The sequence below is a fragment of the Chaetodon trifascialis genome, chromosome 19 (assembly GCF_039877785.1).
Source record: "Chaetodon trifascialis isolate fChaTrf1 chromosome 19, fChaTrf1.hap1, whole genome shotgun sequence".
Classification (NCBI taxonomy): Eukaryota; Metazoa; Chordata; class Actinopteri; order Chaetodontiformes; family Chaetodontidae; genus Chaetodon; species Chaetodon trifascialis.
In genome coordinates, this window is record NC_092074.1 from 12,675,136 (window position 1) to 12,701,913 (window position 26,778).

The window sequence follows — 26,778 nt, forward strand, 5'->3', positions numbered from 1 at the left end:
ACAAGGGACACAGAAACACAGACAGTATGTGTGTGGAACCGCAGCATGTGTTGACAGCATAGCCAGCCCTTTGACTGAATTAGCAGCGACCTCTTCGTCTTGTAAGAACAGGACTCGCATCATTTATGCATTATTAAGTCCTGTAATTGGGCAGCCAGTAGTTTGCATATTAGTCTATTAGGGTAATATGTTTTGCCCCTCTCAACACACGGATTGCCAGAGCCCCTGGCGACACATTTGGTAATTCTCAGATTTACACCCTAATCATAAGCCAGTGTTCTTTCGATCCCTATAATTCTGTTTGTCAGTTTAAGTCTACGCATCCACAGCTTGATTAGATATTAAGCATTTATCAATTAGCCTATCACTTCCTACCTGGAATTTTATTGTGCTGTAGTCTTTAATTAATTAGCAGTAGGAGGGAAATTTTATTGTCTTTGTGTGCACTGGGTATAGCTATGACTTTAAATTGGAAAAAAATAAATAAATGTAAACACGCATTTTCATTGATGCCCATGATGTTGCATGGCACCTCTGTTTGAAGGTGAAACTTGCATATTTTTTTGTCCTTCGAGGTTCCTTTAACCTCTTAATAGCTGTTATGCTTTACAGCCGGCGCCCCACTTTGAGCCAATAAAATCTCATCTCCTAAATACCAGTAGTTGCCAAAGTAGGTCCAGGGACCCCCCGGGGGTCTAAAAGGGTTTCAGGGGGGCTCAACAGAATGAGGATTAGTTTTAATTTCAATATCATTGCATTCATTTTAAGATAGGACCAGCAGATAATGCAAAAATTAGTGTTTCACTGTTATTTTCTTACCAACAGTGCCAAGAGACAATAAAGCTGTATTACCAGATGAGAGATCAATGCCTCAGATCCTTTACTTAAGCAATAGTAGTAAAACCACGGTGTAATACTCCATTACATGTAAAAATCTTTCATTCAGAATCTGACTTAAGCAAAACCATTACCAACAAAATGTAGTTTTTAGTATTAAAATAAGATACTCATGTTTCAGAGTGTAAAATGAATATACTGTATTGCTGGATTATAATTTAGCAGCAGCATTTTAACATTCCTTTTCTAAACACTGAGAATCCATTGCCTTTTTCTTTTTTTCTTTTTTTTTTTTAAGAGGTTTGGGAAACGAAGCATCGCGTGCCACTGTGGGTGCATCCATCTCAAAGTTTACCCAACAAGCAGGTGGAGGGGTGCACGGTGGGCGCAGAGCAGGCTGAAGGATCCATTCTTGCAGCCTCCTCTCTTTGGCCCCGTGCTGCCCTCTCCGCTCGCCCCCCATTATTTGTCCCGACGACCGAGCGCGCGGCCCCAATGAGCCCTTTGGAACGGAACGAAAAGAAGGAGCGAATTGCAGCTGTGACGTGGGCGTTGTTCCATTCACCGCGTTCGCCATGGCAACGGGGCAGAGGCCCTGGAAGCACGCAGCCCCTCTCTCTGGACAGCGTCCTGAGGCCAGAGAGGCAGCTGGAAGTTTTTCCTCATGATCACTGCTCACTGTTTCATGGCGCAAAATGTCCCAAATGTTCTTCTTCAAATGCGTAAAAACCGGATTAAATTAAAGTTTAGCAGTTCTGAGGATTTGGAAACTAAGAGTTCTATTCTGCAAGGCATAAATGCGATCACTACACCAATTAATTGAGCAAATTCTGTGTATCTTGAGTAACTTTTACGCACCGTTTTGACGCGCGAAACAAACAAATGTGACCCACTGACCCAGATCAGCGTTAATAGAGAACTTTCACCGTAAAGCAAAATGGCTTTTTTTTTTCTTTTTCTCACAGCTGAGCTTCTTTCCTGTGTTTACACTCCGCAGCCCGATTTCTCCCTCCACTTTGTACTCATGCATGCTGCAGGACTGCTAGTATTGTTGGGCAGAGTGATTGGGGTTTCTGTACAATCTCCCGTGACCAATGAGCGGGGTGCTGTCAGGGGTAACCACATCTGTCAACCGTTCTTGGCCAATAAAGAGCGGAGCGAGGCGGACCACAGGTGCGCGCCTCTGCGTCCCCTTGGCACAGCGCCCGGGAGATGTTGGAGAGAGACGCCGAGCTGCCCCGTGGCGCAAAAGAGTTACTGTCAAAGGCAGCCTCCTTTTAACTCCAGCTACCACTCTGGCTCCGATAGTTATGGCGACCGCAACGTCCAACCACTACAGCGTCCTCACCACCCCCAGCAGCGCGCCGCCGCCGCACTCGGAGTCCGGGAGCATGCAGCAGGCGGCAGCGTACAGGGACGCGCACACCCTGCTCCAGAACGACTATAGCACGTTACCGGGCGGTGGACATCCGCTCAGCCACGCGCACCAGTGGATAACGGCGTTGTCTCACGGTGACGGTGCGGCGCCCTGGCCATCAAGTCCCCTCGGAGAACAAGACGTGAAGCCCGTATTGCACGACAGTGACCGAGAGGAGCTGCAGAACTCCAGCAGTCTGCAGCAACAGCAGCAGCAACAGCAACAGCGACACCCTCACCTAGCGCACCAGCAGGCGCATCACGACGCCAGAGCATGGCGAACCAGCACAGCCACCACGCACATCCCCGGTATGGCGACATCTGAGGGCCAGAGTCTGGTGTATTCCCAGTCCGGCTTCGGTCTGATGCCGGGGGGAGAGCAAGGAGGGATGCACCACCACCCCCTGCGGGACGAGGACCACCACAGCCACAGCCCGCACCTCAGCGAACATGGAGGCGGCCCTGGGGCCCACCAGCAGTCTCTCTCACACCATCACCAGCACGGGGGGCATCAGGACCAGTCAGACGAGGACACACCGACCTCCGACGAGTTGGAGCAGTTTGCCAAGCAGTTCAAACAGCGACGTATCAAGCTGGGCTTCACCCAGGCGGATGTGGGACTGGCTCTTGGGACGCTGTATGGAAACGTCTTTTCTCAGACCACCATTTGCAGATTCGAGGCGCTTCAACTGAGCTTCAAAAACATGTGTAAACTCAAGCCCTTGTTGAACAAGTGGCTGGAGGAGGCGGACTCCACCTCGGGGAGCCCCACTAGCCTGGATAAAATCGCGGCACAGGGAAGGAAAAGGAAAAAGAGGACCTCCATCGAGGTGGGCGTCAAAGGGGCTCTGGAGAGCCATTTTCTCAAATGTCCAAAACCAGGAGCTGCGGAGATCAACTCCTTAGCGGACAGCCTGCAGCTGGAGAAGGAGGTGGTGAGGGTTTGGTTTTGTAACAGGCGGCAGAAGGAGAAGAGGATGACACCGGCTGGGGGACAGATACCAGCAGGAGAAGACATGTACGGGGACACCCCTCCTCACCACGGAGGACAAACTCCTGTGCAGTGACCCCAGGCCGTCATTCTGAGCTAAACACGGACCCCTTAAGGAGGAATAATGCCTCCTTATTTGTTTGATTGTCTGTGCCGGACCGCTCGAAACTGGACCACAGCCAGGTTAAATGTTGGACCCACGGACACACACGGTGGGGATATACAGTGGCACTCAAGCACTAAAAATACGCATAGTAGAGAGCTGTATGGAGAGGTTTCATGTCGCGGAACTGCCAAGCATATTGGGATACGGCTGCTGTGTGCAGCCCGAAAAAAAGAGGAAAAAAACGACATTGATACGAAATGCTTTTCTATACCTTCTACCAAGACGCCGATATGTCATTATGTAACGTGTCATTAAAGAAACGCGGAGCGTGATGTGGACACGAGGTGTCCGCAGGGGGGGAATATTAAAACAAGCTTCGGTCTCGATGATAAGTCGCAGTCAGTGTGGGTAAATAAACGCCATCTTTCCATCATAACAAAAGCAACAGGGGTTCTTCGCAGCTTGTGGCAAGAGAGGGCTGAAATGGCAGACACCTGCTGTACAATGTTCAAAATTAAAGCCAGTAGCCGCCAACTGCTTTACTATTATTATTATTACTATTATCATTATTGTTATTATTAGACAATTCTTCTTAGTAAACTAAATTTAATGTGATGTATTGATTGCAGTGTCAGCTGCATTCACAATTCATTTCAATTTAAATTATCGTCCTTGCTTTAAAAATTCTAACATTCAGAATTTAGCTCGAAATTGACAACAAAGTGATGATGATGATAATAATAATAATAATAATAACAACAATAATAATATATAGACTGAGTATTGGTTCACTTTACTGCTTTTCTTTCTGTGCAGACATTTCTGTGCGCCTGTTTACAGTCTGTTTTTGCTGTTTGTTATTTCTGTACTTTTCCAAAATGCTGTGATGACAAAGACCGAGACTGTCCGGCTGGAACACTCAAAGCAGTCCAGCCCATCTTGCCTTCCTTTCCTAAGAAGAAGAAGAAGAAGAAGAAGAAGAAGAAAACAAAAAACAAAACAAAACAAAAAAAATCTGAAAAACTGAATATATCCTGGTACCAGCTCTGGCCGCAGTGGCTCCACTATACTGTATGACTCATTCACTCACTGAGAGGACTATCTGTGGGATGTATCTCAATTCGTTTTTGTATGGCTTCGTTTGTTTGTATGTTTGTTTGTTTGTTTGTTTGTTTGTTCAGTTTTCTCTGTCAGTCTGTGCCAAAGCACAAACACAGACACGTGTTCTTGTGCCACTTAAATCCTGTGATTAATAACCTGATCTGACGGTGGAAGGCTGTGGAGGGGAAATCCACCACTGGTTGGAGGTTCATCCTCGGACTCAAGCCGAAAGAAAGTAGAGAAATTCAGAAACTCAAATCCAACTGAAGGATGTAGAGGAGTGGTGGGGAAATATTAATTTTAAGGCAATTTCTATGAGACGTTTTGCATTTGAAAAACTTTCTGATGAGGCTCAGTCAAAGCAGGACTGTAGTGAAATGCTTCACACCCTTAAAAAAAAAAAAAAGATTTCATCGCCATTTATTCAAAATTAAGCATAATAATATTTTACGCAATGTGTAAAGACCATTACGGATTTTTCCTTATTTAATGCTCTATTACGTAATAATTCGCCCTTCATTTAAATGAGGCCTAATATTTCTATTGTAATTCTGACTACGTCACAAATCCTTCATCTGAATTTGAGTTTTTATGGTGGAAAAAAATAAATAAATCAACAAAAACCAAAACAAAATAGCATTGACCTGAAATCTGTGATCAAACGAAGAGGGGAAAGAAATCAAAGATTGCACAATTTCTATATGCTTTTTGTCATTAAATCGTATTTGTTTTCTATAACACTCGGTCTCTGCACGTTTATTGAGCTTCAGGAAAAGAAGCAACGCTTTCCTTCGTCTTCCTCTTCTCGCACGCGGCCTCGCATTGTAATTATGGATTTTATCAATGCGTCTCGGTTGCTTGAAACGGTCCTTCAGCTGTTTACCACCGCTGATCTGCCCTGATACGCTTGTGTGGAGAGATACCCGTGAAGATGCTCGCACAGCCGGCCTGAAATTGAAACACAGCACAGCGTCAATTAATATTTTTATCAGGATAAATATGAAAACTAATTGACAATTATGACGAGACGTGGTTTAAAATATGAGGACAATAAACGCATCTCTGCAGGCCTGCTTGGAAACGGTGGTTAAAAAAGGTGTAAACAACAAGCTACTGTAGGCCCATAACTGCAGGTGTGTTCATTATTAACTAGATTTATTGGCCTGCTGTCTTCATTATTCATAATACCTAATTCTAAACATGTTCTATATATCATTTCATGTCATAGGAAATAATTTGAATAATTGCAGAAAGACTTAACATGTGTGCAAACATTTAACACTGAAATATTATGAATTAAAACAATCAGCAGTTCATCAGATGAGCTGTGAGCGCATTAACGCTGAAGCTCACTTCGTAATTTCTGACATTTTTGAGGATTTTGTTGATCACTTTTTATCCACTTTCGTTTGTTAGAAATCGTTTTTCACGTTTTTCATGACTAATTTCTTTTTTTTTCCTCTTCACCTCATGTCTTGTGCTTCCTGTTAGATGCTTTTGCTGATCGCTGGCCGAATCAGAAACAGTCTGCTGCTGCCCCCTAGTGGCACTGAGCAGGTTGACGGCAGACGGTGCTTTATGAGCAGTGAGTGATTTTTCTTAATGAGACAAAACTGTTTCCAAATTACATTTTATAACCAAGACCACAGCTATCATGTAGGACAATGAGTCCGGGTTTATGTCCTCTTAATTCTTTTTTTCTGGGAGTTTATCAACCTTGCAGCAGTTAGATTTCACAGTTTAAAATATGCACACTTTTTAGGCCAAATTCCAAGGTTATTCTTGGCAGCGTGAGAAGGCTTTTGAAACTTGAAGAATATACTTATTTCCCACAAAGTTGTGTGTACACTGGGAGATCAAAGACTTTATTTTACTTATTATTGTATCTGTAATTTCCTAATAATTTCACAGGAAGTTTCCTGCAAATAATTGTCATCTTGTGCTAATCAAAAGGAAAATCAACACAAAGTTCAAAATATAGTAACTCACTTTGAGTTTAGTTGGTTGTGTCAAATTTACAAGCAGTTGCTGAATTTTAAAGGAATTTCTTTAAATTCAACAACATGACCTCAGTATTTCTAAAATCCTGACTACACCCCTGTTTATTTCTCATGACTCTTAGGATCTATCAATGAACATACATTCATTTTATTCACATAGCCCAACATCACAAAATTCAATTTCTATGTTTTTTACTTCATTTCCAATCAATTTCTAAGCAACTAAAGAGAAATCAGGCAATGACAGGCTTCAGATATCCTCTCAAACAGGCCCGTTTACTACTGTGTCATTCCATAGACTCCTCAATGTGTGTAACAACCAGGCTTTTATTTTGAAAGCTGAGCCAGAGTGTGCAATGTTAGGGCAGAGAGGGACAGATTAAAGAAAGGAAAAAAGGGGGAAAAAAACATGAATATTTGTGGGTCTGGGGTGTATGAGTGTATGTATATCTGTGTGTGTGTGTGTGTGTGTGTGTGTGTGTGTGTGTGTGTGTGTGTGTGTGTGTGTGTGTGTGTGTGTGTGTGTGTTAAGCCAGGTCTAAACCCAGCTCTCTGGAGGACCCTGTTGCCTGGATTCTGTCCTATCAGCAGGCGACCATCTGCCCTCCTCCCGGCCCTCTCGCTGGTACAGGCATCCTCTGCATTATTCATATTTTTCACACACACACACACACACACACACACACACACACACACACACACACACACACACACACAAAGGCACATTCACTTCTGCCTGCACACAATATCCCACCTCACACATCATGCACACAGCCACGTGTTAGCCAGCCAGCCAGCCAGCCACACACACACACACACACACACACACACACACACACACACACACACACACACACACACAGACACACACACAGACACACACACACAGCTGCTGCCTCTGACACTGTACGCCATCTCTGACTCACCAGAGATGTTTTATACGCCGGTGTCATTGTCAGCTCTGAATTGTCTCCTCAGTCTTGTGTGGAAGAGATCTCCCAGGGATTCTGCACAATGGCCACAGAAATGCAACCAGCCAAAGTCATCAAATATCATTCATCTGCTCACGACTGTTTGTCTCTCTTCCCTTTTCTCACCCGAGCCCACGCTCCGTCTCCACAGTGGTGCTCCCGCGACTTGCTCCCTCTCTCTCTGCCCTCCTTTTTTCCCTCTCTGTGTTTATCCTGAGCTCCAGCACAAGCACAAAGAAAAGGGCAGAGAGCTAATTCTTCAGCATTGTTGGGTGGGCTTAGTATTGTCATATGGTAGCAAGCACAGAGGGAGAGGGATTAGGAGACAGACACTGTACTGGGTACATGCTAGAGAAGATCCACCTCTAAAAACTGTTGATGCAGGGCAGTTTTTCTGAGGTAGATATGACTTTTTCGTGCACAATGTAACACTAAATATGCAGAAGAAGTGACAGAAAACGAAGAAAATACCACAGCTATATTTAATGAAATATCAAGAGTAATCCATTGTCATACAGCTTTTTATCTCTAGGTATGATACATTCATAAGAATCTTTTTTTCAATGTTACAGAGCATTTTCTCTTAGATCATGTTCGCATATTTTATTTATTTTTTTAACAGCTGTCTTATTTACAGTTTGATGATATTCCACAAGTGTTTCAGCACACACACAACACCACGAGAAAATGCAGTATGGCTTCTATAGTCTACAAGCAGAGATCTCGATGGGAGAGCGACACACACGACAGGGCTGAACCCCCGACCCCTGACCTTTGACTGCTGAGGAACACAGAGACGGATGAAGGTGACCACAGACGCTGATCTGGAAGGATTGTTCCACATTTTCCCGCAATGGGCGAGTTTACACGAGGGGTTGGAGACGTGATCGTCAGCTGATCAACAGGATGACTGAGCTCACCGTGCAGATCTGAGCTCTTAGTGGTCAGTATTTTCTGTTGTTTAATGGTTTCAGCTGGACATGAAGCTCTGCAGAGTAAAACTTCCCAAAGCTTTTCATGACAGTAGAACTTGCAGCAGATGAGGGACTAATATTTTAAGACAATATTGATATTGAATTTTAACATTTACCAAATGACATCTCGAAACATGGACATACATGCAAGTATGGCAATGACAGGCAATGAGAAAAAATGCGGCAGAGTTGAGCGGACGTCGGAGAATCTACAGTATTGCACTAATACACATATCAATACATGTGATTGATAGGAACTCTCAGCCACAGAAGAAAACGCATGTAAACATAAGAAGGAAAGTGCAAACCACAAACAATATTATTGTTTCTTAAATTCAAGCACAGCCATCACCATCAAAGTCAATACATATAAACAACATGAAATAGATAAATAATAAATCAATGGCATATAAAACATAAGTCATTTGCTGGCACTGGTATAAAGTAAACGGCTTTAGGAGTCAGTTTCCGTAAGGCTAAACCTGACCGATGATGACAGAAGGCAAGAACATGCAGGCAAAGGGCTTTAAGACACAGTAAGAAATTATTTTTTTTTTTCCATTTTCAGACAATGATATTGTATTGAAATGAATCTACCACACACAAACATAATGGCTCTGCTGTCTCCTTACTAATGGCTGGGAGGAGGCTTTGATTTGAAACCCAACTTAACGACGTTGTGGACATTTGTTTTTGTTAAGCAGAGAAGCCAGAATGCCTTAAAGTGAAGCAGCCACGCAGAGGAAAAAGGTGAACCTTGCTGTCAGTAAATCATCTTTATATTCTTTACCAAAACCATCAACATCAGGTCCTACTTAAACAAATGACACCAGAGTCACATGATGCATATCTAACCTCATAACCTAACCAAAGTCTATTTATGGAGTCATATTGTCATTTCTTATTATTATATCATAACATACTGACAAATATTAATGCTACATATTTCTCATCATGAATGTAATTTTTGTCCACTAGTGGGGCCTGACTGATGCTGCATTTTGAGGCCAGCTGTCGACATCATAGTGGCCAATATTGTTTTTTTAAAAAAGAAAAACATTTTTGATTGATTGAAATTAAAATCCAGTCATTTGGTTTACGCAGAGTTCTGACTAATATGTGGTGAGCGGGACATTTTGTGGTAGAAATAAACTCGTCAGTGCTCTCTGGTGGACAAATGATGTAAATGATAAAGATAAAAGTGCCTCAAACTTGTTTTCGTTTCGCAATCTCTCGATGCTTCTCTGCCAACGTATTATGCCGATGCAAATACTGTATTTCTGCATCAACGCTTGGTCACACCAGCATTTAAAGCGGCAACATGTTACAGCAATTTCAATTCATTCCAATGGAATCGAGCAAACTAAATACACTCTTTAGCATCGTTCAACTTCAGTGAGCCTGCAAACTTGCACTGCTGACCAATAGCAAGCTGCCTTGACAGTGCTGACCTTTGAGAGGACGGAGAGCCAAAGAGTCCAAAGGGGAGGATGCTATCATAGCTCTATTAGCTGCTGCACATTTCACTTTTACTTAATCTGCTCTGAGTATGCATGCAGCTGTGGGACAGGAGTTGGTGGTACAAATAAATCTTTTAGATAAACCAGGTGATGCTGTCCTGTTAGCGACAGAGCTAAGCTAATGACCTAACAAGTTTGCTAACTGACTGCTGGCTAGCAAGAGTTAGCTCGACAGCTACGGCAATTCACCAAACTAGCCCTGCCACCACGTCACAGAGCTTCTAGGACCAAATAAGATATGTAGATTCATTTCATGGTACCACTTCATGTGTGAGCAGGCCTTAATGCTAATATCAACCAATATATTGGCCCGGCCAATTTATCAACCCCTAATCACAAGCCTCAGTGATGGCCCTGTGAGGATCCGTTTCATTTAACTAACAGCAGCATCATCGTGTAACAACCACACTATCACTGCTGGCTTTTCCTCCACCTGAACAATATGAAATCATGACAGTTTGTGTGCAGGCACGTGTGTGCGTGTGTGTTAGGGTGAAACAGTTCAGCTGTGAAACATCACCAATGTGTCATCGTTCATGCACAGAGGGTGACTCATCCACGCGCAGCATGGACAGAAGCATACACACTGTATACCCCTTTCCTGCATCCATATGAGCAGCTTTAACACACAACGTGTCGGTGCGTGCATTTGCTGAGCGACAAACACACATTAAACCTCCACCGAACCATCACACACCCCAACTAACACGCAGCCTAAACCAACATTAAGGACGAACAGACTGTTATTGCTTTATGTCACATTTTCCGAGCAATCCATCGTTTTTGAATCGTGGTGTGAGTCTAATTGGCTACATCTTTGGGCGGCTGAGTTGGCCAGAGGCACTGACAAACAAACAAACATCAAACTTAATGAAGAAGCCAGCGAAGAAATGTACATAACATGAAGTGTAAAGGGAGGTTTTCATTGGCACGTACCAGCCATGCACTCATTCGGACGATATATCTATTTCATCTATTTCTACATGATTGTTTGATTCGCTCTCAATGCATGAATGTAGTATGTCTATTTGACCTAAAGCTACTGTCCTCAGTGACAATCCAAACAACTGACAATGTACGTGCTGTCATATTATACCTCTAAAGTGGGGATAAATGATTTTTTTGGCAAAATAATTGTCTTATTAAGACAAATGATAGTTTCAAAGTGCTAATGGCAGATTGTAGTTTACCATTCATTATCTTCCATGAGTTTTTACTGCAGTATTTAAATATGGGCAGCAGACATTACTGTAATGTCCCAGTTGTGTTGACAGATGCATACATACAGCACAGGAAGTCATGGGGTCCTCATACTGATCCTAGACCAGCAGAGTGCTTATTCATGTCCAACACAACAGGGATTTCACAGGAGACACAGCTACAGTATTTACATCATATGACAGAGGGGATGATTCTATATTTGCAGGCTATCTATACTATTTATACTCATTTATAATCAAATATTCTATCTATTAAATCTGAGAACTGGTTCAGATCCATTCATATATTTACACTGACTTGTATTCATTCACGTAAATCCTGTACAGTTCCCTACGTGTCACTGTCGTATCAGTACAAGGCGTTAAGGGTTCAGTTAGTTAAAACACACACAAGGCCAGGTGGTGCGAGATGCTACGAGGAACAGCAGGGGGGTCACGCACACACGTTGTTGCCATGGTTAAGACGAGGAGCTGTGACTGCAGATGGCGTCGACCACGTGGAGGAGTTTCTCAGCAGCGGCGTCATTTACTCCTGGTTTCTCTACGTCTGGGCCTTATTCTGAATCTGGCTCTGCCTCTCTTTTGTCTTTCCCTCCACTGCGACTTTTCTGCTCTTCTTCTCTCCACCTGTCACCTCTGAGCTACGCTGCACTCCCCTCCCCCCTCGACCACAGTCATTCCTCCACCACAGTGTGCAAGTCAAACCTCAAGGTCCTCAACTTCTCTGCTGATACAGAAACACTCCCCAGTTATGTTCTGTTCAAAGAGGTAGGGGGCATGTGTACAGGTGGGATGCAGCGCCCTCCTGTGGTGTGCGGATATGTGGCGTGTACCATATGTGTGTCAACACTTGAGCTGGTCGATTTCAGAGCACTCTGTGTCCATGTCGGAGTCATACAGCGAGTGGCCGGTAGGGTCGCTGTCGGGCGACGGCGGGTCCTGTGGTGTGTGAGTGCGTGGAGTGTGCGTGTGCGTGTGCGTTTCGTCCTGGAAAGTGTCCGTGCGGGAGTAGAGGCCCAGGTCGGGGAGCTTAGAGGCCGAGTCACTGGCCTCAGTGGTGTCGTTGTAGCAGAGGTCCTCCAGGTCCACAAACCACTCGGGCCAGAAGCGCCGGCGGATACGCTCGCAGTACATGGCCAGGTTGATCAGCTCACCTGGAGGAGACAGACAGGTGAGTGGGTAACTTACCCAGACCTACTGATGAATAAATGATGTGAATGTTAATTAATCAGAACGCAGAAAGCATTTTCAAACAATAATACCAAACATGATGTGATTCCATCTTCTAAATTGTGGAGATTTGCTTCTTTGTCTGATGTGACAAGTAAACAGATAATTTTCATGTTTTTTAGTGCTGAACGCCAGCTCTGTGCTTGAGTCAACAAGTCAAAAAAAATGTCCAAATTGTCAGTGCTATCCTCCTGCATTGTTTTGGATAGGTCGCAGAAGTCTTTGTGGTGGATACCTCAAAATCTCTGCTAATAAAACTTACTGTCCTCCTTACTAGACACTACCAGGGATGTGAGAGAAACTACAGTGTGTTTCTTTATACACTTTATATTCTATCTCAGTGAACTCACCTTTGATTAGCCGCTCCGGCCGTGTCCCTGGTAGTGTCCACATAGCGGGGGCCAGGTGGCTGAACACTGCAGCGTCTACTGTCGAAAGCTTAGAGCCCATAAGATACTTCTTATCACCTTAGACGGCACACAGAAAACAAAAAGATGTGTCAAATAATGGCAACACAAAAATATAATTCCTTCACAGACAAAAATACAGTTATTCACTTTCAAGCTTCAGATAGGAGGACTGCTCATGTCAATACAGTAGCTACAAGTTTAGCTTAGCTTAGCATAGGTTGCATTGATGCAACACATGCCTTATTTCCAATAGGGATGCTGGATTCTATATCAATATAAGTCTTCACATTAGAATATACGTTTGCACAGAAAATGTACAGAAAATGGAAAGAAATCACTTCTGACAACACAGTAAAAGGCATCAGAGATCAACTGATGCCTTTAGGACTGTGAAATCTTAGCAGCCACTGTTTGTAATGGCCAAACAAAACTTCCCACTGCTTGCATGCTGTCAGATCTGGCTCTCTTGCATCTCCTACTGTAAACTGCCAGAGGTTATGTATTGATTCTAGTCAGCAATGCTGTGTTTTCACCACAGGAGGTCAGTAGTGTGCTGCCCTTCCATTTGTTTGGAGCCCCTGCTGTCCTTTAACAAGTACAAACATGATGCTGCTGGTTATAGTTCTCAAGGCACACTTTGAAAGCCATTTCAATGGTTTCACTTTCCCAATAAACCTGTTTATCTGCCTCTAGGGCAAAGTATGGGAACACACAGGCGACACAAATTGTGACAAAATTTCCCACCTAGAAAAAGAGTGTCCGTAAATGGCTTTAGATACAGAGTACATTCACAAATGCACTGAAGGCTTTCATATGGTTAAATTTACGACATCTGATTTGTTTGGGCTAACTCACACCTTTAAACTCCCCCAGCTGATCACAGTAACTCATGCAACACATTATAATAGATCCTAATGCCCCACATGACGAGCACCATTATTTATGAATGAAAAAACAATTTTCCAGATTTGTCACCTAGCAGGGTGGCCAGGGTGCGCATGTCCTTCTCCATCAGGGTGTAGACTTCCTCCTTTGAAAAGCGTCCAATCCCGTGGCCGTACATCTCCCTCTTGACAATCCCGCCTGTCAGGTGACTCAGGATCCACTTGAGCAGGTCACTCAGCGGCCCGCTCACTGACAGCATCTTCTGGGTCTCCTCCAGGTTGTCCACCCACTGACAGTAAGCTATAGTCCTGCAACACAAACACACACACAGCTCAGGACTGCTGCTACAGTTATTGTTATGACTGCTACGAAGAGGAAGAAGGAGAAGACGTTAACGTAGGTGAGTGAGAACTTTTATGTCTGATCAAATACTAACTGCTGTATAATAACATTAAAAAAGACAGCATAATGTAACACTGGTGGAAAAAATATGCTACAAGTTACTTAAATTTCACAAAAATTTGTGTTAAGTTGTATCTTAAAAAAGACTTGAGTAGACTAAGTAGCACTGTTGCAAAGTCCAAAGGCCACTACATTTGGAAAAAGTCAGAATACATCTATATTACTATTGTCATTATTATCAATATTACTTAATATAACAGCTCACAGCTCCCTCACCAGTAGAAATGCTCCTCCACCATTTTGGTGATGGCGCGAGACATGGCCTTCTCCTGCGGCGTCAGGCTCTTGTTGAGGCTGGCGCCCAGCCTCTCCTCCAGGAAGTCGATGATGAATTCGGTGCCGCACACCTGCTCCTGGTTGTATTCGATCCACGGCATCTTTCCTTGTGGTGAAAGCTTCCCATCAAAGTAGTTCTGCCAGAGATAGAGGATTCAGGAAACGTGGGAGGAAAACGATGATAAAGGAGAAGACATTAGAAATACAGAATAGAGAAAGCAGTTGGTGATTGGTGCTAAGTGCATTCAATTGGATCAAAACAAAACAGCTAAATGAAATTTTAATAATCCCTTGCAGGAAACTGAGAGACTGTAGCAGCAGAGACTCCAAGTTGGGCAATAATTAATTAATCACACACAAAAGTGATTACAACAAAGGAACAAACTGAGGCTTCAGCCAACAAGAAATGAAGCTTAAACATTCTCACACTCAATACTAAATATTCACTGTTAGTTAGTCACCTCAGGAGAACAAGAGAAAAACAGAGCAAATGTTTTCTTCTATCGCAGACATGTGACCACAGCTCTACCTGGTAGGGCAGGTCCACCATACGGAGGTAGGTCTCCAATTTAAGGCAGAAAGGGGACAGAGACGGGGCGCCGGTTTTGGGCCTGGAGAACTGGTGGAGTATGATGGCATCTTTAGAGTCCAGCTCTTCCTCCTTTCTGTGTGGAGGAAAGAAGGACAGAGCTGCAGATCACGCAGACAGAGAAAAAACAAACTCTGTTCATGTGTTTGCATTTCCACATGTTTCACAGACACATCAAGGCAACTTAGCCCCCACGTGGGGACAAAAACGAGGTCAACTCTGAGGTTAGCTTTCAGTCTAAGTATCGAGTGGTACTGTAATGGCAAGGACCACATTTAACTCATTTTCTTTCTTTCTTAAATGATTTTCTCAATTAATTCATCATTTGGACAAGAAAATGTCACAAAATAGTGAAAGAGTCCATCACAATTTCCCAGAGTTCACCTTAAAATGCTTTGTTTTGTCCAACCAAAAAACAAAAACCCTGAGAAATTCAGTTTACTATTACTCATGACAAAGAACATTAGCAAATATTCACATCTAGAACCAGAACGGAAGCTGTAACCAGTGAATTTTTGATATTTTGGCTCAATAAAACACACTAACGATTAATCACTTGCTGCTGATTCATTTCATTCATTCTGTTCATTGACTAATCAATGTATTGACTAATCATTTCAGCTCTAGTTATGGTTAAAGTTATGTTAGGCTGTGTTATCCAACCAGGCAAACCAGGCAACCTTCCTAGGCCATAGACCCTGAGGGCCCCCAAAACTCTCAGGTGCACTGCATGACAATGGCAGTAAAGTATAATATTAATTTAAGCAGCTCAAACACCATTCATTTATTTTGTGGCTTTGTCTTGTGGAGGGCTGTAAAAATCTAGCTTTCAGAGCTTTAATATCTCCCTTTATATCGACCTCACATGATGTAAATTCCTAAATGAAGTTGTGTTTAATCAAACGACCACAAAGTTTTATCCACCTGCACTGGCTTGATTGATACCACTCTCATATCTGTCTGTTAGTTAAATATAAGCTAGACTAGTGCCGGCACCTCTAAAGCTCACTAATAACATGTTATATCTCACTTGTTTAATCTGTACAGGAGGCTAAAAAATACTAATTGTGGTTTTACAGGTATCAGAGGATGTCTTGGCTGGAGGCAGTGATTTCCTGGAGTCTCTGCTGGTTTCTTGACAACAAGAGTCCAGGCTGTTGTTACCTTTGGACGTGTACTTGCTACATAACAGAGTGAGGACATTTTTGGACAGTGAGGACATTTTGGCCGGTCCTCACAACCTCATAGGTTGTTACGACTTGGTTTTAAGGGTTAGGCATTTAGTTCTGATGGTTAAGGTTAGGACACGGAATGCATTATGCCAGTCAGGGTCCTCACAAGGATTACAAGGAAGTGGGTGTGTGACCATTGTGAGGACATAAATCTGTTTACACAGTGACATTGTGTGGACTCGCTATACTCATGGGGACAAAATGCAGGTCCCCATAATGTAAATCATGAAATTTTGGGGTGAAGACTGGGGATAAGGTTAGGGTTAGGCAAGAATTGGTTATGGCTATGGTCTCTTGGAAATGAATTTAAGTCTATGTAATGTCCCCAGAAGTGATGAAAACCAAACGTGTGTGTGGGGGAGAGATCATATGATTGACTGAATAAATCAAATGTTCTGCCACCAAGGTCCTTCGGCTGGCTCTGGACATGATTATCAGCCGCGGCCCGTTTACACAAGCCGAGGGGAAAGCTGCAATGTCAAAATAATGAAGCACACCCTTGTGAGAGATGATGGTGCATTCACATGAATACTGTTGCAGGCCTGCAAACAGCCACCAATTCACGTGGGCTCGATGCAGCCTTACCGGGAGCTGTCCGGCGCGTGTGGTGCTGAAACGAGCCTCCCAGCGGAGGAGCTGTCTATTTCCGTGTGGTGCTGAAACGCCCGCTCACTCTTCAGGCCGGCTTTTGTGCAATAACCTAAGATTAGCGATTCCTATTTGATAAAAAAAAGACACAATGACGCCTAATGTACACATCGGGACACAGAGCTGCGATATCTAACGTCAGACTGGAGGAAAAACAACCGCAAGAGGGAAGAAAAACACGTCCAGCCCGTCGGGATGAACTCCATCCCAAACAGCCTGTATTTCCGTATAAAAATCGAGCCCGCATTAAAGACAGCTGTGTGCGTAATGTACACTCAGCTGAGCTAAAATCACTGGTGAGCGTCCAGCCTGTGACTTTGGCTTTGTTCTATTTACTGTGCTGTAGTAGGCGTGTGATTCAGCGGGCCTGGACTGCAGGTAACCCGAGATTCTGTAAAGACAACAGACTCTGACCTCACTCAGCCATTGAAAAATCCATCCATCATATTCAACACAAATACATTCAAGGCTATCACATTATCATTTCCTTTGTTGCCGCCAGTTGTAAAAGCTGGTAATGTTACAGGGTTTCTTTTTTTTTTTTTTTTTTTTTTTTTTCCATAACTGCAGCGCTTTAGACTGGAACCAAACCTGTACATCATGTCGCCTTGTCCTTGAAGTAAAGACGAATGAAAGTGACCCTCTGTCATCTATAATGTCAGTTCATATGACAACAGAGCTGTTAGAAACAGGCCTGCGGACGCACAGAAGAAGCTCTCAACAAACACTTGAAATGAGAAATCTTTTTCTAATCGTCTTGGATTGATTCGAGACCAAGACATCAGCCATGACCCGAGCTGGAGGTCGCTCGTGTCATTAATCCACAAAAACAAGCCAATAAAGATGAAAATGCCCTAATCTGTGTGTTTATGAGGAGGGGGGGTTGGGAGGGCTGGGGGGGTCTCCGTTACATCACAATCCACCCACTCACGATTCCTTATTCTCCACTCACTCCGCTCTCACCCCGCCCAACCTGACAAGATTAAGTAATATCAAAGCCCAGCGCAAATACAGCAGACCTGGGAGCCGTGGGCAGAAAATATGATCAGAATAAGATCAGCAGCGAGTTTTCAGATGGATTTTTTTTGGGCCCAAGAGGCCTGACTGTGGAAAGTGATGAGCTGTGCAGCTCCTACACTGACTCCTCTGGCAGCCTCTGTGCTGTTGGTACCTGATGGCCAGCAATTCGTGCAGCAGATAAGCAGCAGCGGCGAGCAGAGCCCCTCCAGTCAAATACAGCGTTTTCCGCCACCACGAGTCCGAGCCCAAAGCTGACATTATCCCGCCGTAGTCCTGCAGGGGGTAGGCGATGATGTACCCATAAAACGAGAGCTGCTCATCGGAGCCCAGCAGGCCGGAGGAGAAGCTCTGGTTCTGGCCAAGATCAACCACACACGACCGCGTCCAGGCAAGCCCGACGCGCCAGTACATGCTCTCTGTCTCCGGCCACTTTCCGCCTCACTTTGGCAGCTCGGGGCTTCATCAGAGGGGGCTTCATGGGTGCAGAGGGCTGCAGGTGCGGGGCGACTGGCCGAGGAACAGCCGACTGGACACAGGCGTCCCGCCCGGAGCTTGTCCCCGCAGCGGGGTCGACATCCTCCGCAGCCCGCTCGGAGCTCGCTGGTTGCAGCCTCCCTCCTGTCACTATACAGTCAGACAAGTGAACGACAAAGCTTCCGGTTGGGTCTTTCACAATAAAAGTCGAGCTATGAATTATGTGTTTGCCACATTCTAGCATTAACGCAAAGAAACAGTTTGTGTTAGAAGTGGGAACTCGTAACCAATTACTACCCAGGCAAACTGACCCTGTTGTGATGCCTTAAATTCCTCCGCCCACATGGCTTTTATTATCAAGGATTATCTCCATAAAAATGTAATCTTTAAAGGAACTGACTTTTTGCACAACAGACATTTTTACTTGTCATAGTAGGAAAAGCACATCTATACCTAATAAAATGAACAATGGCTCCAGTAAGTCATGACGATGAGCCAGTATAAAGAATAGTGGGGTCCTGAAACCGAAGCATCTAAATTGCCAGCCATCATGTATTGTATTATTTACACCTGTGCTACTGCAACATCTCAACATGTCCTCCATAAATAAGAACTACCAGTTCATCTCACTGTTTGTCTCCTTTTTAATTTGTTAGCTTTTCTGCTTGATCTTTTTCTCCCCTTTAAGTTAAAAATAAGGGGGTTTATTTTGAAGGAGAAAAGCTGCAGCTTGCGGTAGTTTTTCTCCTGATGACAAGCTGAAGTGATGTCACGAGGACTGACCGTGCCCCATGGTACAAACTCCTAGAGGCAACCAGGGGTAAACACATGCTCTGATACCATTCAGTGGCTTAACTTGTGTTTTTCTAACCACAAACTGGAGAAAAATATCTAATTTATTTTATGCGCTGTGTCTACTTTGACTCAAAGTTCTCTGTCTCTACAACTAGACTTTTTAATGTCAAAGCTGGTATGTAATATGTGGAGTATTCATTGTGATCTGCCACTAGGGGTCCTACCACAGTCACTGGATTGAAGTGACGTTAAGGTTAGGTAAAGGACTGAACATGACTTTTGTAACATGCTGGAAGAGTCCATTACATACTACATGAACATTACAGCTTGAATAACACCAATGAACCACTTTGTTTTTCACACCATACAATTTTATTTTACCATGATATTCCAAAATGATAACCAAAGGCTTTCAAGTAATAAAAATAGGGAAATGTTAAGCGAACTAGCAGGAATACTTTCAGTGGGGTGAAGCCCTTTATTTTCACACCCATTCATGTGAACTGTCATGTAACAGATGGAGCCTGCTGAAGGAGAGGAAAATGCCAGACGGCAGAGCAGAACAAGGCTGCATCCGACCTCTGTCGATTCTTTCATTTAGTGTGAGAAAGTGATGTTTACGTGGCCTTTAACACAATGTTTTTTTTCCAAGTGACAGGAAGTGACTGAGGGAAAAAAATGCATCCAAGCAATGCAATGAAAGCCACCCCAAAATACATGTTATCGTCAGCCTGAACAGGACAATGTGCTTTAATGAAGGGGTTTCTCTGTAACCAGCAGCTTTTATTTTGTAAGGCTTTCAAGCACCTTGTTTTGAGTACAGCCACACACAGCTCCCACTGTATTACATCACAACCTTATAGAGACATCTACACACACACATATATTGCCACAATTCATTGATTAAATAGATGGCAGACGGTGGATTAAAAAGAAGAATGTACAACCAAAACTGACAAGACCAGACAAATCTACAAGGATTGTAATTTGTTTACTCCAAAAAAAAAAGCCTTTCCTCAAAAAAAAAACAAAAAAACAAGTTTTACAAAAAAATAGCTTTACAGAAAATATTGTACAATAAAGCAGAACAAATGAAAACGAGATAAAGAATAAGCTTTGCAGCAGGCAAACAGGATCATGACAGTGAATCAAAAGGGGCACTTTCATCTGAAGCACAAGTACAAAGTGAAACCTGCTCAAGATTTCCATTTAATTAATTAAGCGAAAACATGAAAGATAAAATAAATGAACAGAACTACAGTGACATGCAGAAGTTTGGGCACCCCTGGTCAACATTTCTGTTCCTGTGAAAAGTTAAGCGAGTGGGAGATGAACCGATCTCCAAAAGGCATGAAGTTAGAGATGAAACATTTTAAGCACTATTAGTCATTTGCTTCACAGACGATGAAGACACAGTCAACGTTAGGAAAGACAAGGTGATGCAAATTTCTAAGCTTTATAAATACTCCTCAAATCCTGTCTCAACACTGCTCTAATCTGACTAGACTCTGAATGTTATGGGCACATAGCAGAACACTATAAGGAGACAGCAAAGCACTTTCATGTAGCCGTTAGCTCAGTTCGCAATAGCAATTAACAGGAATGGTGGAGGTCAAGATGAGGTCTGGAAGAAACATTCAGAGAGAAATGCTCATGCTACAAAGGAAAATCAAAGCCCCTCGCAGACTGTGATGTGGTGCAGCTGCACAAATATGAGTCATTGGAGGAGTGTCATCTTTAACTTTATGCCTTTTGGAAATCAGGTAATCTTTCAATCGCTTAGCTATTCACAGTAACAGAAATGTTGCATGCCACCATGTAAGGCTATTTACAAAAGGGAGGAGGGAACGGGTGGAGGAGGTGGAGGTGTCATGACTCCAAACAGTAAATTCTTATACTCAAAGAGTTCATTTCTACCATAAAGAGGAGCCTCTCTCTGGATTTTTACCTGCCAAGGGTCACGATCAACCAGCACAGAACCTCACAGGGCAACCAATCACATCACAGTTGCACAGTGATATCCAATCAGATTCACTCTCTAACAGCACAGGATCAAATCATTTTACAGAGAAGACTACTATAGTCCCTGAGGAATGAAAACCCACCCAGGCTGACAAGTCACACACACATACACACAGACACACACACACACACACACTCACTACTTGTGATCAAGTTTTCTCGAATCCCGCGGAGCTCCACATGAACGGACTCGCTCCTCTGGGCTGTTCAAGGATGTCAGGATCGTCACAATGACATTAAAACAGGTTTTGACTAAACCATCACATCTGTTCTCGCGTCAGTTTTCCCTACATTCCCCGACCCCAAATGTTCCTCAGTTTTAGTTCATTTCAAGTCTTTAGCAGAGTCTAGCGCCTCACCGGGACGACTTCGCCGCCGTCACCGTTCGGCTCGTCGCTGCAAGCATTTCAGCGGCTGCTCGCTCAACCCATGAACCCATGATGATCAGAGACAGGGAAAATGAAGACGTAGCTCTGAAGAGGTTTTTTTTTTTTTTTTTTGAGGTGTCATTCAAAGATGAAGGGACATCTTGGTCGGCTGAAATGTGATTTTTTTTTTTTTTCAGCTGACACCACAAAGGTTATCCAACATTATGGATCCCCATGGAAATACAGACGCTGCACTAAGACTGGCTGTAGGAGTTGCTTTGGTTGCCATTGGAGCTCTGGTCACCCTCGCTGTAGACAACACAGAGACAGATGGAGAAATTAGACTGAGATACATCACAAGGCATGGAGTTTGAAACATTCTCCAGATCCAACGTTCTCCAGATCCATCACATTTGGGTTAAGTGGTTTCCTGACTGAGTGATCTCACCACAGCAAGGCTTTTATTCACTGTGACAACCTCAAATGCAGCTTAATGCTGTTTATGTATGCTTCAAACACTTTATATTTCACTTGCATTATATTTTAAAAGAAAAAGCCAGAATCTATGAATTAAAATAAGCATGCACTGTACATGGCGATGGTTTACCTGTTCGGAGGAGGTTTGGGCTTCGGCATCTTGTTTAGCACGGCAGCTATCTCCTTTCTGTCATCAAAGTTTTTCCACTGGTCGTAGAGCTTCAGAATGACACGGATAATCTCCAAGATCTTGACAGAAAACGCACAAAACGGGAACTTAGCTGCTACAATACAACATGGTCTAAAAGGAAAACAGGTTCTCCTCTGAACTGTACTTCCAGTCGTCAGTTCAGACTGGCTAAGTTGCTTTTATAGCATTTCCTTAAATGACATTAAAACACCATGTCACAAGTCATACATGGACACGCTCTTGTTCACCTTGAGCCCACATAATAATGCCATCGTTGTGGTGACTAAAGTCTGAATCAGATGGCTTCTGCGGTTTGAGACAATGTTCTTAGATTTCAACCATTATGTAACTTTCCTCATGTTAAAATATTGACAAATGAAGTGGATATATTACACAGTGTACGGTCAGTCTGAGTCTGCCTGACTCTGTGAGACGAGATGAACATCAACTATTTTTCTCAAACACAGACCAGCTGCATTCATCATCTGCTTTTACAACAGCTGCGGTGACTTGTGGGATACCAGTTAGCTCAGCCTCAGCCTGCATGCTACTTGAAAGCAGACAACCCATGAAGGTGAGAAGCGCTTTAATGGCATGACATCAACTGGAGAACTAGGAGATGATTAATACTGCACTGTGCTGTGTAGGCCGGTGCCTATTTCCTATTTCCTCTTAAAGAGGGAAACTGATTTTTGAGAATAAGGCTGTTCTTACTTTGTCCATGTCAACAGAGAGCTCTGCAAACCACTGCCTGGCATCTTTCTGCTGTACCACACAGGCGACATGCAGACAGGCTGTGGGAGGAAAACAGCCGATCACGTTACATCTGCTAAATCTTATTTTAAGTCAGTAAGTACATTAAACAGCTGCAATGAGAAATGCGTGGGGACAAATCTTACCCAAGGCAATCATGAAGGGAGGGTAGAGCAGACACAGGTCCGTCCTGTACGTGTCATTCACTATTCGCCTGGGAAAGAGACACAGAGTCAGCCTACAACCGACAGCATGTGTAGCATGTGTTGTGATTAATTATTTCTCACGTCACCGCTTCATTTCCACATAAGTGTACACAGACAGTATCATACCAGGCCAGGGGCAGCAGCATGTCCTCCTGTCCCATATCCTGCACATACTGCAACAATGGTCTGTAGGGGTGGTACACTATCAGGCAGCAGTCCTGAAAAACACATTATATAAGCAATTAACAATCCATCCAATCAAGCAACACACAGCTTACAGAACAGTCACAATCTTCACTCACCATCAACTCCAGAAGGTAGAACTCACATTCTAATATCTGTAAAGACACAAATTGAAATTTTATTAAACATGTGAGACCAGTTCAGCTCAATTTGTTTGTATTGGATCTAACAAAATACTGAAATAAACCCTTCTCAGACTGAAGCTAATGCTTCGAAATCAGCTAGAGATGGGGAGTTATATATTTGGTATTTGTGCTCTCAGGGCACAAATTTTTGTTGGGGAGTATGACTATCAGGAGACATCAACCGACCTTTCAAACAAACACTACGGCTGTTCTCGTTATATTGCCTCACAACTGTCGGCATCGCCGTCACTACGTCTGCAGACTGGATGTGAAAAATTAGGTTTCTGAGTTGCAGCGCCCCACTAACTCCTTCTCTGCTGTGTGAACTGCTCCCTCCTCTTATCGCTCCGTGGTGGCTCACTATAAATAATAGTTTACATGACTTTTCAGACACGCAGCGTGTCACAACAGCCCCGTGACGTCCTGGCGACTCTGTGGAGATGATGGATAGATAAAATACCGGTGGGGCACACCACCTGACACCATGGTGAGAAACGCAGAACGAATGCGTGGGCAGCTGCGGTCGAAGCCATCTCCCACTGCAACAAGATTTTTATCGGAGGATTGTGAACATTAGTTGTGGAATCTCGCGTATTGGTAAACACTGAGGTGGCAACACTGTGATACAGTGTAAGGGGTTCTTGGTATGCTGTAATGTAGCACAGCAGTGCATAAATAACTTTGGAGAGGAAGGAGGAAAACAATTACGTTTACTATTGAATGTAACTGCTAATGCTTATTATAATTGTCACATGGACATTTTACTTACATGATTCATTCTGTAAGGGAACTCCTTTGGAAAGGCATAGGAAAATCTTGTTTTCACTGTGTGACAAAAACAAAACATGACTGCACCACCTCCACTGCAGAGGACACACAATTTCAGATTACTTTCAAATTCAGGAAAATTATTACTCAAGTGTGGTGACTTACACACAGATGTTGCTGCAGAGATCAGCCTGGTATTGGACACAACTCCAAATTCCTGAAAGGACATAAAATTTTCTTGAGCTCAGATTAGACAGATACAGCAGACCAGGGTGGAGCTACTGAGGAGACTTGGATGAGGAGTAGGGAAGCTTACTGCTTTCATGAAAATCCACATAACCACCCTTACAAACAATGTCTTCCTTTCCTTATTTGTTTTCAGTCAATATTATGGTCATATGATCATACATGGAGCTCATGCTGCTTTGTCTATATGTTACTGTTCTGATAAAAACAGTGAACAGTGTAAAGTTCTCGTCTTATTGGCACCACAGAAACTTTCATACCTCAACTTTAGAAGCCAAGAAAACACAGGTAGGAGCCATGAGCACCGGATCTATACTTTTCAGGGAATACCTGCAAACAAGAAGAGATTCATCAGCTTTGACGACAAGCAGGATTTAAGCACACACAGAAGGGAGCACACAATGCGCAGTCATTCAAGAAAACACATGCAACTAGACAGAACACAAACAAATTAAGAAAACATCCTCACAATAACAACAACACACAAGCTGCAAACACACACAACCCTACCAAAAACAGAAAAGCACTGCAAGCAGCACAGACAATGCATCGGCACGACTTGCAATGCATTTCTGAAATTTGGTTGTGTGGTGAGTAACTGCCCTGCATGTGTTCTCACATTGGTGAAGCTGTTTACTTGTGCTTGGTCAATTTGCATGTTTTCTTAATTTGCAGTGCAATGAGCTCAGCCACCATAGCTCAGAGCTACCATACTGTATGTGAGGAAGAATGAAGTACATTAAGGGAAAACTGAAATGCATGCACTACAGCAAGGGTTTAATGTTATACTGACAAGATCAAACATCATAAAAGTATTGACTGCTCAGCTAAAATCAACCATGTTATGAACAATGATAATGTATTCTATTATCAGGTCATCGGTGTTAGGCTGACACGTCCTCCTCACCTGGCATAGAAGCGTTTGAAGTACACAGTTGCAGTAGCAATGACCTGCTGCCGCAGCTTCAGGTGTTCCCCTAAAGCCTGGATCACTGAAAGAGAAGTAAACACAAAATGACATGAAGAAAGATACCAGGAATTCATTATCTTGCTAAGTACAGAAAATTATATATATATACATATATAAATATATATATGTATATATATATATATGTGTGTGTGTGTGTGTGTGTGTATGTGTGTGTATGTGTGTGTGTGGAAAGTAGAAAACACATTCAGCTGTGTCATTTAATTTAAGTCTAAGAAGGCAACAGGTATTGCAAATGAGTGCAGGCTATGAATTATCATCACAAGCATAAAAAAATACCATTGGCGAAGAAAATCTGCAGCTTCCAGTACTCCTCTTCAGAAAGAAACTTCAGATCTTTCTGACGCTCTTTCATCAAGTCCTGCTTGTCCAGAACCCACTGCAGACTTTGACGGACCAAATAAAAACACATTATTTCAAACTATTCACAGTTACGCTGGTTTGTCAAACTGTGCTCAACCAAGCTAGCGGTTAGCACAACAGCATCATGACAGCCATGTTAGCCTTAAAATATAAAAGGAAGCAAGTCTAATTATGGATTTTAAAACAGTCTTTATCTTTAATATGTTTTCTTGCTGTCTTAATTTAAATAGTAATTTTATATCGCAACAATACTTCAAGAGAAACTGTTAGCTCTGCCGTGCGACACAGCTAGGCCTCACAACACAGACGGTGATTTACAAAATAAAGACGCAACACGTCACATTTTTGAGAAAACTTACTAATGAGAACTTTGCCAGAAGTTTCCCGCCATATCACAGCAACTGAGGTAGAGAGACACTCTTTAAAATGTTTTCACTTTCCTCCAAAGAAGTCTGCAGCGAAGGCAAAGTAGTTAGCGAAACAGACACTGGTGTAACATTAAAAGTTTTCCGCAAAGGGACGACTCCGTACAATGGTTCCGGATTTTGTTTTCCGCCTTTACAATCCCACATGAAAGATCCATCCATCCATTATCTATACCGCCTATCCCTTTCGGAGTTGCGGGGGGCTGGAGCCTATCCCAGCTACAATGGGCGAGAGGCGGGGTACACCCTGAACCGGTCGCCAGCTGATTGCAGGGCAGACATGAAAGATTTTTATTCTTATTATCTTTTACTCAGTTTTTTTTCTTTTAAGATTTATGGATCCTGTCTTGTTAAATTTTAAAATATATGTGTCCATCAAACGGAAAAATATGAAAATGCTAGACGGAGTGGATGGGTGGGTAGGCGTGTGGACTGACAGACTGATGG

General features: G+C 43.2%; 3 protein-coding genes across 3 annotated transcripts; 1 reads left to right on the forward strand and 2 right to left on the reverse strand.

The window, feature by feature from the left end:
* Positions 1-1,137: 1,137 nt before the first annotated feature.
* pou3f2a (POU class 3 homeobox 2a) lies at positions 1,138-5,189 on the forward strand. The gene has a single exon (XM_070987263.1). The coding sequence runs from the start codon at positions 1,932-1,934 to the stop codon at positions 3,318-3,320; it is 1,389 nt and encodes a 462-aa protein (XP_070843364.1). The 5' UTR covers positions 1,138-1,931; the 3' UTR covers positions 3,321-5,189.
* A 2,697-nt stretch (positions 5,190-7,886) lies between these two features.
* Positions 7,887-18,530, reverse strand: faxca (failed axon connections homolog, metaxin like GST domain containing a). Its single transcript, XM_070987341.1, has 6 exons — positions 18,040-18,530; positions 14,929-15,064; positions 14,340-14,536; positions 13,752-13,969; positions 12,717-12,833; positions 7,887-12,290 (listed from the first exon to the last, which is right to left on the reverse strand). Exons 1-6 carry the CDS (start codon positions 18,297-18,299, stop codon positions 11,980-11,982), a joined length of 1,239 nt encoding a protein of 412 aa, XP_070843442.1. The 5' UTR covers positions 18,300-18,530; the 3' UTR covers positions 7,887-11,979.
* A 2,845-nt stretch (positions 18,531-21,375) lies between these two features.
* Positions 21,376-26,406, reverse strand: ccnc (cyclin C). Its single transcript, XM_070987960.1, has 12 exons — positions 26,266-26,406; positions 25,823-25,929; positions 25,463-25,547; positions 24,816-24,885; positions 24,475-24,526; positions 24,311-24,366; positions 23,476-23,511; positions 23,300-23,391; positions 23,114-23,181; positions 22,929-23,008; positions 22,155-22,273; positions 21,376-21,856 (listed from the first exon to the last, which is right to left on the reverse strand). Exons 1-12 carry the CDS (start codon positions 26,295-26,297, stop codon positions 21,802-21,804), a joined length of 852 nt encoding a protein of 283 aa, XP_070844061.1. The 5' UTR covers positions 26,298-26,406; the 3' UTR covers positions 21,376-21,801.
* Between the last annotated feature and the right edge of the window lie 372 nt (positions 26,407-26,778).